The 14,498-nt window shown below is 36.6% G+C and overlaps 1 protein-coding gene across 12 annotated transcripts in view; it reads right to left on the bottom strand.

The window, feature by feature from the left end:
- The window catches only part of PLEKHA7 (pleckstrin homology domain containing A7), a 142,512-nt gene that overhangs the window by 20,853 nt on the left and 107,161 nt on the right, over window positions 1-14,498 (bottom strand). For all 12 annotated transcript variants that reach the window (XM_079307906.1, XM_079307909.1, XM_079307907.1 and 9 more), the window contains 6 exons: window positions 10,043-10,559; window positions 7,932-8,018; window positions 5,631-5,684; window positions 1,483-1,551; window positions 1,230-1,310; window positions 242-391 (listed from right to left, as the gene is read on the bottom strand). In XM_079307906.1, coding sequence (XP_079164032.1) covers window positions 242-391; window positions 1,230-1,310; window positions 1,483-1,551; window positions 5,631-5,684; window positions 7,932-8,018; window positions 10,043-10,559 — 958 coding nt within the window. The remainder of the gene's footprint in view (window positions 1-241; window positions 392-1,229; window positions 1,311-1,482; window positions 1,552-5,630; window positions 5,685-7,931; window positions 8,019-10,042; window positions 10,560-14,498) is intronic.

Genomic DNA, 14,498 nt, shown 5'->3' with positions numbered 1-14,498 from the left:
TTTGCAATGTAAGCCCACACTTAAAAGAATTGAAAAGGTTAGTAGTTTTTGTTTGGGTTGGGAGGCAGGCATTGAAAAGTAAAACTGGAGAGACAATTTTTTTTTTTATCTGGTTTAGTATCCTGTACCTTAAGCAAAACTGTTCAGAACATGCCTTAACTCCCCAATCTAATGACCAACACAGTTTTAGTCTAATTGGGATTTTAACTAGGGTTTTCTTGAAGCACCCAAAACCACATACCGTTGAAACTTTGGATATTTCAGCCCGAATGTGTATAAGGTCCTCTTGCAAAAGTCTCTGCTGGTAAGATATTTTTTCTGCATGTTGTGGTTGGTCTTTGTATTGATCCATCTGCCTGTGTAAAACCTCCAAAACAGACTCCAGCTGATCCTAACAAAGAAGATGGGAGTAAGTTTACATCATTTACATGGAAATTTATGCATGTACTTGCAGGAATATGAAAGGTGTTTTCCATGCCCCAAGTCTTCCCTATAAGCCAACAGAGGCAAGGCTTGGCCTCCTGTTTTGGAAGCTCACATGTAAACAAAAACTGCAAGAACCTTAGTTACCTATTGTATCCAAAATTATCTGATCTTTTCTATTAAATCTTCCCATTAAGCAGCCAAAACCGTTGAAAACACAAAACAGTAAGAGGGGAATTTTTCTGTTTACTCTCTGTACAAAAGTGTAATTTACAGTTTCAGAAAAATTCCCTTCAGCAATATAGAACAATGACTGCCCTACCACCTCAGTTTGTTTAAGGACAGGTTCTTGCTCACTGCTAGTGGGGAAACAGTCATGTGAGGGTTTAAAATACTGTCTAAAACATGAAACAGGCCCAATTCATGTAGTCAGGAGTAAATATAATGGAATTAATTTTGTACAGTAGCTCTTCTGAAAGATCCATCTGAGAAGTACTTTCATTTTAGGATATATTTTTTAATACTTTTAAAATTATTTTTATAACCACCTCAGTTTACTGAAAGCTATAGCTCACTGGAAGTGAATCAGATGGGTTTAAAATGTTCACTTTCAAAAACTTGTTTTCTCAGAATGGGTATTTGATCCTAAAATAAAACCCAATTCTTATTATCACAGAAGTATATACACACTACAGTGCAATCAGCATCCATTAACTGCATTTTTTCTTTATAATTTCCTACTTTATATTTTATGATCAGATAAAAGTTTCTATTTTATTTTACTCAGTCCTTTTTAACCTACTTACTTTATTTTCCTTAAGGGCTCTGATTTTGTCCTCCAAGTCCTGCAGAATTCTGTCCTGCTCACAGAAAACGCTGAGTTTCACCTGGAAATGAAACCATATATAAAACCATAAACATATATAAGGTTAGATTTTAAAAACCAAGCAGACAAGTATCCACTTGTAACATTTCAGCCCAAGGAGCATAATAATGATCATGTAACTGTACAACAGAAAAATCAGTGCAAGAGGTGCTGAAGTGGTGTTTGATACTTACATCAATATCACTTTCTGCAATCTTGACAGGTTTTGTACTTCTTTCTTTCAATGTGTCACGTCCTGTCACCTAAGAGGAACACAGTTACAAAATGTAAGAAATTCATTGCAAACTAAAACCTAATTATGCTTCAGCAGTGAAAAGAAAGCTTTTATTAAATACTCATTTTTATTATGAAAAAAATAGTAAAATTTTGGATACAAGTACTTTCAAATCTGGCTTTAGTTTCTGAGGAGTGTTAACAAAAGGGATTACTAGTTATATTAGGCTATTTAGTAACTCTTTCAACAGCTTGGAATTCTGTACTAAACAGAACAAGGTTGCAACAATAGCAGCATTCATTAATGAAAAAATACAACTTTTGGCAAGTGTTTCATTCTACAAAGGACAGTATCTTCCTCACCACAGGGTGGATTTTACTAAAGACAGACTGCTATGAAAAATGCCATAGTGGAATTAAATGTAATTAATCTGTTTTGATGTGGCTGTCATATACCAAATCTCTCGTTCCATAAATCACTGGTTTCATATTCCATTTCTGGTGAGATTATCTTCTCACATAACACAGTTTTAGAATCAGTACCAAAACAATACTCAATTGTATTTCCAACCTTCACATCAACCTTAAAAATTAAGGCATGTCTGAGTCTGTAGAAATGTTTATCATTTCCACTACCTACAAGGGACCCTCTTTGTGAAAAAATGAGGTTAAGAAAAGAGCAATATAATATAAAATACATTTTTAATGTATAAGTGTTTTAAATGTATAAAATACTTTTTTTTTTTTTTAAAGCCTTAAAATCTAATGATTTAATATCACCTCTTTAGAACACTTTTAAAGATTCATTAGAGCAAATACTATTTGACCACAGGACCATCTGGTGATTATTAGTACTCATATATAGCATATTTTATTCATATACAGGTAAAAGTTTATGAAGAAAAATTCACCTCAATATTGTCTTCAGTACTATAAGAGGAGAGATTTTGATACAAAAGCTGAAGTTTTAGTGAGGTAGGAGGGGTATAAAGAGGCAGTTTGCACTTTTACCAACTGGCAAAATCCAGATTTGAAGCAACCTATTTTACTTATTAACCTACAGGATCAGTTTAGCTTTTTAAAAGTAATTAAATTTCTCTCTAAGTGAGGTAAATATTGTCTTCTCTCCTCCAGTGGCAGACTCCATCTAAAGACTTCTCATGTACCTTTGTGTGGTGAATTACTTGTCCACTACCAAAATCAATAGCATTTATTGCCTCTAGAAGCTTTCAGTTTTTTGGTATTTTTTTTTTTTCAACAATTGAATGTTATATAGAAGAAAACAACCTGTCTTTCAAAAGTATTAATGAAATGATTTAAATGCTAAATCCTATATATAATTGTAACAATTAACTAAATATGAACATAAAATACCAGCATATCAAAAGTAATAATTCTGCATATTTAATTTCCTGCAAGCTAAGACAATGCAAAAGCCTTTTTCAAAGCAATGGAATTAACATAAAAGTCTACAGAATTTGGGAATACTTAAAATAACATCATCAGAACTGTAAGGAATTTGCTAACTATCAAGCAGTGAACATGACAACATAATGAAGATCAAGCATGCTTTCACATTTTCAAAAATTCACACTGGAGTCGCTACTTGACACATTCATTTTCAAAACACAATAAAATGAAACCAAACACTGAGGTCAGCCATAATTTCGCATACAGACTCCAAAAGAGGGTAAAAAAAAAAGGCAAGTGAAAATAAAATCTTACAGAAAGCACTATTGTGTACCAAAAGACACCTGTAAAAGCCAGAACACTGACTGCTACTTGGAAAAGCAATGGGATGAGCACATTTCAATGCAAGCAGTCTTACATGTATACTGGATAGTAACCCTTGTGCTGAGTTCTTTAGCACTTTGTATATCATGTTGATCAGAGGTCCATTATTTTCTATCTGTTTCAAACAAAAGTTTAGTCATAGCTTGTTACAGATGTCAGGACTTAAACCCCCAAACCTTACAACTCAAAACTCCACGAGCAGCAGTGATCACACACTCTCAGGTCTCACCTAGGCATTTTGCAGTTAATTGCTTAATCACAATTCCACGTTGAAAAGTTCTATTTGGCAACCTTTAAGAAAGATCTTCTGAAACAATGGATTTAGTGAAAAGAAAAAACTTTTAACTTTGGTTCCAAAATGCTTGGTCCTAATTGAAATTGTTTAACTGGGGTGGGTTTAATTCAAAGCCCAGTGAAGTCAAAAGAGAGACTTGAACTAATTAGTTTGCTGTCCAAGTCTCCAGTGTCTCAAGTGGAAGACATTAAACACATTACCTGGCAATCTGCTGTTACTAAAATCTATGTAATTTGTTTTGTTTCAATCAGTGCACTCTTCCTCATACCACAAATCAAAGCATTGCTCCATTTAGTGGCAAAACACAAATATAACCAATACAAGGGCACCTTTTCCAGTTCCACGTGGTTTCTTTAATCTCCCAGCAACCTGACCTGAAATTTTACATTTCTGGTCACACAAGTGAAAGAAGGTTATTAAGAAATGCCCATTTTGAAAATTTATATCATTCCTTTGGAAACACACTTGACATTTTGAGTGTTGAGATTTTCAAAAGGGAACCAACTGGCATTAAGTTTCTTTTCACAGAAGTATCAGGTGCCCACATACATTTATCTTTCTGACTGCAGGAAGGCACAAGGGGAGCTCCTAAGAGACCAAATATCTCCTCATGTTCCAGAACTGTAACAAATTTATCTGGACAGAATCCACTAAAAGGAACCCCTTCTAATAATTTTGATGAGCATATCACATTTTCAGAAGCTTGACCTGTAGTCACTTCAACTGTGATAATTATGGTGTTTTATAATGGACGAAACACTGTGATTACTAATAATTTCTCACATTGTAGGACTTTTTAAATTGTAATTTGTCATAAGTTCATCTGATGGCTTGGGCTACAGTTACACTTGGCAAAGCCATGAACAAACCAAGGACAAGGCTTAAAACAAAATGCATCCAACCAATATTAAATTTGTATATTAATATTCCAACAGTTTTGATCATTAATATTCCAACAGTATTTGATCATTTAGACTACATAGTCATCACCTACATTATATGCTAAATACTATATACATACATGGTGCTATATGTAGGCATAGTATATATTACTAATACTTTCCATTTATATATTTGGTTATATATTGAGGAATTCAAACACCAGGTAAGATTGAAATACATATCCTGATAGGTGCAATCAGCTGACAGGCAACACCCCATGGCATCACTGAGCTCTGCACACACAAACCAGACAGACAACAAGGTGTCAAATTTCCCTTCACCTTGATTTTCAGGAACACCACGTGATTTATATATGGCAAGACATCCCACACACCACAGAAAGTGGCAAACTACTTTGCTAAGCAAAACAATTATATATTTTCACAGCTTCCTTTCTCCTTCAAAAGCTGGTATTAAGAATTCTAGATTTGCTTTCAAATTGCCAACCATCAAGTGTGCCAAATACAGAAGTTATTTAAACAGATGGTAAGACTCTCAGTATCATATTTAATTATTTTTTTCAAAAATAAATACCTCCTAACATTACTTGATCAGATTCTATCTATGTATGGATGGATGAATGGGTGCATTTGAAATCTTTTAGCTGTAATAACATAAAAACAATGACAGTGCTAATTAACCACATTTTCACAAGAACATATGGCACATTATACAAATAAGGGAAAAGTCAGTTTAAGAAGATTGAAAGGGGAAAAGCTGGATTAAGAGAACACAAGTTTCAAGTTAGAGGTGTTGACTTCATATTGTTAGTAATGCTACAGCAGAGAAACATTATCAATCTGTTTTTCATCTGATTTCCCTAAACCCACATATTATTAATCTCAGTACCAATAACAGAAGTTGCTGTTACAAACTAAAGCAACCACATTTTCTGAGTTTGCACTTTAATTCTATAGTAACTACTAAAAAGACACCCAATATTCTAAGCACAGCAAGGGCAAAAGACAGTTTCCATCTCAGCCCAGAAAGTTACTTTAAAATTTGCAGGTACAAAGATGATACAAAAAAGACAATTGGGTTGAAAAAAAAAAAATGTAGACTTGTCTCAAATCTTACCTTTAGATCCAAATACTCCAGATCCTTTTTCAACTGGATGTAAGTGTCATCAGCCTTCAGGTAAGTACATAGAAAAAAAAATAGTGCAATATATTTGAATGTTTGAAACCATTTCAGAATAGTTGGATTTGCTATATACAAGAAAACAGATGGAAGGTAGAACAAAATAACAGAGTAGGAGCACATAAAAAAGCACATTTGCTCCACCAGCATATTGCTATTTACAGCTAAGAAATGGGCAAAATATTTCCCAAGACTATTACTGCATCATTATCCCTCCTCCAAACATCTAGATTTTTGTTTCCACCTCTAATAGGACACAGAACTACCTGAAACAATACATTTTCAAAAGCTGTTTTTTCAAAATCAATTTCCACTGACAAGCCCTTCACTGAAAAAGTAGCACTGGTGTGACTGAATGCCAGATGTAACTAGAAGACATCATATAATATATCACTAGAATATTTTTGATCATAATTCATATACATTGTAAGACATGAATTCCTTTATTCAGGAAAAGTTTTGTGAAAAAAATTCTGAAAAATATCTCACTTATATGATTAGATCATCTATTTTGTCTTTTAAGTAACAACATTCAAGTTGATTCTTATTTTTCATTGCTTCACCTGTAATTGCTATCAGCTTAATTTTATAGTTCTATTGATCTAGCAACATCTTTATTACAGTCCCTTCAAGGAAAACATGCACAGAAGTTATAGCAAAGTTATTTCTCCTCTCTTGAAAGGATATATTTGCAATACAAAATAAAGTTTAACTGCTGCAAATGTGCTACTTGTAGTTAACCAAAATGCCCAAAAATTTCTAGAATTTGAACTGCTATTTTGTCAGCATTTCATATCCTGAGTGCAACTAACTTACAGAATAAAAGAAAAACATAACTATACCTTTTCTCAAGTTTTGAGCCAATGAGAATGTGTAGTTAGAAAAAGAAAAGAAAAACCCTTTATGCCATAAAATCAATAGATCACACTTGCATTTCTTTAGAGGTGTTCACTTACAATTCTTGTCAGATCAGCTGGCAAGAGTGGTTGAAGACTTGACTAGAAAGCCTGTCCATTTTTGGAGAAATCCCTGTTATTACCACCCATCTTAGTGCAATTGTTCTGTAGGTGAGGTAATCAGGAAATCAAACTTCTTCAATTAAAAAAAAAAATCACTTCAGTTTTGGGCCAAAGCCCTCACCAATTCCAAGAAGTGCCACCAGATGTTATTCCCAGGTGGCTCCATTTTTGAGGCTCTAATAGGAACCCGAGAGCTCTGGGAGGATATTTCTGTTTGATTTCACATTTACAAGTTTCATAACACCAGTGCAAACACGAGCACCGTAGATGATCCAAGACACTCCTGAGTTTTTTATGAACCAATGTTCACCTGCAGAACTGACACAGTTACAAGCTCATATGAATGTACAGACTGGCTGATGCATTTCAATTTGCAGGTGATGCAGCACGTGGCACAGGGAGCCAACCCCACCATGAAAGCAGCACAAAGAAAATGGTTTTGCTTTAGAATTAACTTTATACGGTATTTTAACCCACATTTCTGAAGATGCAGCATTTTCAGAAATAGTATAAATACACAGTATAAAAAGGAAGTAGATACTTTGAAACAGATGCACTGGCACCTTGTAACTTAAAAAGGCTTGTCTTTTATAGCAAATACAGTAAGCAAAGAAAAACCACCAACGACCTGGGCACTGTGGAATACCAAAGGATGGGCAAGGAAGCACAGACTCAAGCATGCCACTCATGAAGCATTTGCAGAGTCACAAAATGTCACAGATGAGCCACGCAGCAGCTGACCTGATAGGTGGAATTAGTTGGCAAGTGCTGCAGTAACTGAGCGATTGTGTAATTTCTGATACTAGCCAACTTAGCCTGATGTCTCCTTAATCGAATGAGAAGCAATGTTAGCTCTTCGGGCTGCAGGTATTTAGACACATTGTAAAGAGGAAATTAGCAGTCTTCAGGGAGAGGAACTATAATTACATTTTTCACCTCAGTGCCCAGAAAGCAGTTACTTGACACAATTAAGCAATTATTTAATTAACTCTGCATTTGACCAAATAAACATAATAAAACTTGAATCCTGTAATAACAGACAGCTCACCCCGTTCATATTGCAGATAAAGGCAAAAATCCTATAGGCTTTACTGGGTTAAGATTAAGTTCTCATTCGAGTTCTTTATGCTTTAAGTAATAAAGTTAAGATCAAAGACTGTATTTTAGAAGTTAGCTGCACAGGTGGGAGGACACAAGAGGAGCTGTGCTGTGCACTCACCGACTTGCCGTGCAGGCTGGGCGCGCTCACCGTGTGCGTCATGTAGCCCATGGCAGGCATGGAGCGGCGATCCAGGTGAGTGGAGCTCTGCAAGAAGCCACAGCCACAACGTGAGGATGCTGTCAACAGGCAGCTCTGCTGCACCTGAGGGCAAGTTCAGTCTGCACCTCACTTTTTCTGTTTGAATTCGTGGCATGATTAGATCAGGGTAAGGCTCGCGGGCCAGCCCGATCCTTTGGTGATTAAAAACTCACAAATGAACAAATGCAAATTCAGCACCCGTGATGCTGGGCACAGCAGCAGATTGTGGCAGTAGGAGATGCTTCAGCAGAACGTGCAATGTAGCTTCCAGCAAATAAAATAAAATGTTCACAAAATCCCCCTCCCCACCAAATGTCTCCCAGAACAAGGTTTGGTTGGATGATGCCCTTTTACAGCAGGCTTGTACTGCACATAGTAACAACTGTGAATGCTCTCTTTTAGCCAGGCTACACAAAGCTACTGACGTGACTGACACCTTGTGGCAATGGCTCCCATTAATACCAAGGGGTTTTTAATAATCATCCTCGATCTGCCCCTTCCCACTTACAATATGAAAGCTTACTGCACACTCATTCCTTCATCCTTCTCTTAAAGTCAAACTTCTCTGGCTTTATTCAAGGCAGACTAAAATGTCTCGCAGTTTATTTTTATTCCTGTCTCTGAATTTCAGTGAATGCTGTTTTGTTTTACCTCGCCTGCCTTGTTTTTTTTTATAAGTGCAACTGGATGGAATTTAATAAAGCAGTACAGGGAGAGTGGATTTCTGCAAACACACACATTTGAATGTAGAATGATGCTGTGTGCTTACATAGAAAAGCATGAGCATTTTTCTCTACAAACTTTCACAGAAGTTCCACAGAGAAGTCTTAATTTTAATGATGTGGAACTGTGTTTCCCAATATTGGTAAAGCCAAGATGCCATAAAAAGAACTTAAAATTTCTAGAGTTACATTGCACAGGAAAGAAAAAGACTGCTGCACATGCCTGTGTAAGGATGTAATGCTCCTTCACCTCACACATGGAGAAACCAATGGGTGGTAGAATATTATCAGGAGTTAAAAATATTCATTTTCAGTGCTGCAAATCACTAGATTGTTCCACCCTCTGACAAAATAATATAAACTTATAAATGCTGAAAAACACCCAACAGCTACACCATATATACACTAGGAAAAAAAAAATCTAAACTGTGCATGAAACTGCAGCCTAATGTCATGGTCCTAAACTCACAATGGGTATCTGGATTTACAAGTCCCTCTCTTTGCAAATACTTTTCCTATCAGAGTCCATGGCTGAGGTCAAAGAATTAAGTGAATACAGAGGCTTTCAATACCAATTATTCCAGACCTACCAAGACAAGTCAATTCATTGATTCAACACAAATCTCCCCAAATAACTTTAGCAAGGACAACATTTAGAGTACTGAACAGGGAAGCCTCTGTCACCTCTGGATAAGAGTGTACAAAAGTCCCTACAATCATAACCCATACTGAATCTATTCAGAAAGTTGAAGTTTCAGACCAACACTATTTGAATTTGGTTAGCCCAATGACAAAGACTCTGCAACAGACCTGAACTATTAAATGTATGAAAAAATAATAATAATATGGGTTTTGTCATAACTAAAAACAGAATCAGGTGTAAGACTAACTACAATAGCAAAACATGCAGAGAAAAGTAGGCATGGCAAACAAAAAGCTACAAGCAAAAATAAACAATCAAGGAAGATTTCATCCCACTGAGTTTCATATTCTTGCCTTCATACTCTCTACATTCAAACACTACCATCTCTATACTTTTTACATGTAAGCATAGGCCTTTCAGGTTTTTATTACAAGTATTCCAAACCTATGGGGATGTGCCACCAATTTTCCTTTCCTAACCAACAAAACTTAATAAATCTGATCAGAATGGCAAGAGCTTGAGGAGAAAATGATTCCTTGTATTAGCTTCTACAACTTCCATGATCTTTCATACACTAGGAAGGATGCAATGAACCACAACTAAAACTCCCCATGTGTGTGACACCACGTGTAAAATGGTTTGTAATGGGTTAAACGGATACAAACCTTCACAGCACGATTCCGTATCTTCCTGGGGGATCCAGCAAAAGGAACATCCACAGTCTGTCTCTCATCTGATGGTTTAACTGTGAGCCTTTCTGCAGGAGTATGTGGTCTCCGTGGGAGAAAGTTTTTTGGAGGCCCAGGTGGAGGAATATCAGATGGAGAGGGCGGAACAGATATTGATCTTGGAACATCTAATGAACTTTTTGACTTAGCACGATCAATAAAGTCTGAAGAACCTACATAAAGTGGGGCTGTGGGGCTGCCATGTTTGAACTGCTGTCTCTGCTGCCACTCATACAGCTGCCAAACAGTTCCATCCTTATTTGCCTTCCTCTCCTCCTGGGACATCTTCAAGTGGCTTACGCGATCTTGTGCATATTTGTAGTCACTCGGCAAATTGCGGTTTGGTGGTGGTGAGCTCCCTGAAGGCTGCCTGGTATTCTTTGGCAAAGTGTGATAGTTTTCAGGAAAAGGAGGATTGGGACCCTGACGTGTAAGAGTATGATCAGAAGCGAGGCTGTGAAAAAAAAGGGAAGAAAAGGGTAAATTTTAGCATACACTGATGAGTGGGAACGACTCCTCCAATGGCATAAGCATAGAGCTACAAGACATAACAGACTTTTCAAAAGAATGTACAGAAATATTAACAAAGCAATATCAATGACAGCTATCCTGCACGCAAACACTACACTGTATAAATACAGGATTTTAGCCTAGGTGCTTAACCGAGGATGAACTACTAGAAACAGCAGAATAATGTACTTAGACTAAAAAGAAAGTCAAGAACACGAAGAAAGGAACTATTGTTATGTTTATTGAGTGAGTCTGTGAATTAAAATACTCCTTTTCACAAAAAGTGTGCTTACCACTAGGTGGTGCAATTTACGAAAACAAACGCATGTTCAATATCTTTAAAAGCAAGAAGAAATCTCACCAATCCCAAAGTATCTCAGATAAGTTTTGCTCATGTGAATGAAGAAAAAAGAAAGAAACTGGTAACAATCTGCTACAAGTCCTTAGGTCTGTATTATTTACTTTCACCTAATGCTACTAGTTCTACTGATTTGAGCAACACAAGACTTTTTACAACAAAGATAATTTAAAAATTAGATATAAAAAGAGGTATTACATCCTGGCTTTAGTACTGCACCCATAAAATACTTGAACTGTACAAACTATATATTTTAGTAGGTAGTTAAGACAGAACTGGTAAAAGTTTTGACAAAGTCTAGTTAGCTCCCTCTCCTGCTTTGAAGCCAAAATCTTCCTGTAGCTTCGTGCACAAGAGCCTGCCTAATTTCTGATTCTTCAGTCAAATATCTGGAGATTTTTATACTTGCAGTCATTTGCCCATTGATTCAGACCAAAGAGGAAACCATTCTGCTAGGCTTGCTACAAAGCATCAACACAAAAAACCCCAAAATTTAAAAAACAACCCAGCACAAAACCACACAAAGAAACTCTGAGCATGTTTTCATCACTTCACTCGCATGAGAGGGAGACCTCATGGTTTGGAAAATGCAGGAATTCCACATGAAAGAAAAGCCAGGATAGAAAGTAACATCTTTGTTATCCTAGAATAACTGAAGCAAGGAGGAAAGAATTGCTACCAGTAACTGCTGTTCAGTAGTTGCCACCATCTCTTTGTACTTTGAGGATTTGGCACTGTTGGACTGCCTTGAAATATGGATACTCTCAAGAGGATACATAATTCCTCATGCTAGCAAGCAGAATAGCTTCCCTGCACTTGGCTTACAAATCCATAAAGGCTCTGCTTTCTCATACCACAAAATCTTGATGTCACCTCAAATTTCAGAGTGAAGGTTAAAGCAGGCAGGTGGTATGAACACAGGCAACTCAAAGATCAGCATACAGTGGTCGTGCAACTACTTTTAATTCTCTAATTCATTGCACCATGTGTACTTTGAATGTCCTGTACTTGGCTGCCAGCTTTTTCCACATGAAAATAATGTGGCAGAAATGTATTTTCTCTAGATAGCAAGAACTGAGAATGCTTGAAGCAGATAATGCTTCAAAAGCATTTCTGAGGGAGGCATGAAGCTAAGACAGATTCCTTTGGTGATTTCTCTGTGGAAAAACAGAAAAGAGATTTTGACCACTCCTATAGACCAATTTAGTGGAGACCTCATGAAGGCATAGCAAACTATCAGATGTTGCAAACCATCTGTGAGTGATTATTTTCTAACTGGACATTAAAAGGCAGAGTACTGAGATCAGCTGAAATTGGTGGCAGTCAATGAAACCACCAGGGCTGGCTGCTTTAAGAGCAAAACCAACCTGAAAACCTGAGTTTTGTTGAGGGAAAGGGGAATGATGCCTTCTTTCTAAAAAAGGATGAATTTTTCTGAGAAGAACTAAAAACTGTTATTTTGAAAGCAGTACATGGAGCAGCTGATATAAGCCAGTTGCATGCAATACTTCAGCCTGCTATAAAAAGAGAACAAAGTTGAATGTGTGTAACATTGCACAGGGAAAGTCATATTCAGAGCTGAACTTTGGAGGCAACTGCCTACATACAGGCACATTGTGTTTTCTCAGTATCTGAAGTAGGGAGAAACCTCAAGCTGAGATGTCAGGCTTTAAGCTGCTGGCATCTCTACCACACAAGGTCTGAGATGCTTAGAGATAATTTGTGTCATATAAAAATAGGCTCTGGGAACGACACACCAACTTCTAGGTAAAGAACAATGTCCCAAATGACATAAATTAGTCTACAAGAGATTATGGACTATTCTCTTCTCAGAGATTAAGAAAAAAACTCCCTTGAGAATGTCCCTCATATAAATGATGAGGTAGAGAGAATAGAAAAAGCAAAGCAGACATTAAAGAGTGCATAAATGTCATATTATATGACTACTGGCCATGACAATCATTCAGGGTCTGCAATGGGAAGCAACCACACAGAAGATATTGTAAAAAGAGAAGATAGATGTTCAAAAGACAACAAGTACTATTATTAGAGACACTGTGCCCATTCATGGGAATGCACAGAAGCTAACAAAGACAAGTAATGTTCCTTCCTTAAGCAAACCAGGAAGGAACAGGAAGTTCTATGTAACAAGAAAGGTTTTAACACTACTTGCAAGGAAGGAAGTACCTCAACATGACTGCATCTAGTGGGGAAATAATAAACTTAATCAGATTTATGTGTTTCTAAAATGCAAGTAAACTGTTAGAAATAGCAAATTCTTCATAATTATGCAGTTTATGTAGGCACTGGAACCAGATCAAAATCTAGCAATTTCTGAACAGCTGCCGTTTGAAGGTTCTGACCTTGACCTTTAATTACTTAAGCCCAAAACCTTCTGAAAGCCTCCTTTCAAGCTTTCTTCCAGTTCTTGAGATCTCTGAAAGGCTGGCATCCATCTTACCAAAGCAGGTATTGCCATCTGCTGAGAGGAGTGGGATTAGATGGCTACACTGGCTGTCACTGGAGTGCAGCTGAGAGGTCACTAAGAGACCTGTATCTCCAAAGTGACAGCTGACATTCACAGCTCAGCAAACTGAGTGCTTTAGAAAAAAGGGAAGTAAAACATCTGTTTAAAAGGTGCCATTCCTATAAGCAATCATATGAACAACTTCATTATTTAGGTGAAAGAATTCTTTCTTGTCAGAATCAACTTGCTGGCAAGCACTGGATCTTGTACACACCTGAGCCAGGAAACAAATAAAACTGTACCCATTCTGTGTTCTAGAATTATCCAGCCTTCTGAATCCTCAGAGGTTCTCTATGTGTAACATTTCAGCTGGAATAACATTGAAAGTGGAGGTTTAGGAAACAAAGTGTTCTACTACTACTTACTAAAATCAAAATGGAATGTCAATCAAATTATCATCTCTAGCTCAAATTTCTACACTGTTAAATCAGGAAGATATTTGACAGCTAACATTCATTTAACTACACTGCAGCAATCTCAGCAGGCTAAGAGAAGGTGCCATTTAAAAGATGACTCTATTAATCTTTGGGAAGGTAACATGAAATTTATTATGAATGCAGAGAATATAATGGCATTTGTCAGAAAAAGACAAAGAAAACAAGGTCAACTGAGTCAAAACAGGCATTTTTAGAGATATGTATAGGCAGATATAGATCTAGAAATAGATACACATAGGTGTGTGTGTGTGTATATATATATGTGTATATATATATATATATATCTATCTTTATTTTCACTGAATACTTAGCAGCTGCAGCTGAGGTAGCTGGTTCTTCCAGAACAAAGCCTGGCACCTGTAACAACTCTATCTTAACACTGCACCTGATACACGCCCCTAAAGTTAATTTACTGGAAAAAATTAATAAGGAAGAAAAGAATACTTATTTAGCTATCAGTCAATCCTGTCACTGCCAGGACTTCTGAGGTAAAAAAACATCAACAGAAGTTTTTTAAGCATTAGGTCATTAGTACAATAATTTTCTGCATTATTTCAGGAA

This window comes from Erithacus rubecula (genome assembly GCF_903797595.1).
Source record: "Erithacus rubecula genome assembly, chromosome: 6".
In the NCBI taxonomy this organism is placed as follows: domain Eukaryota; kingdom Metazoa; phylum Chordata; class Aves; order Passeriformes; family Muscicapidae; genus Erithacus; species Erithacus rubecula.
Note: the sequence above shows the minus strand (reverse complement) of the source record. Positions and strands in the feature narration are given on the sequence as shown.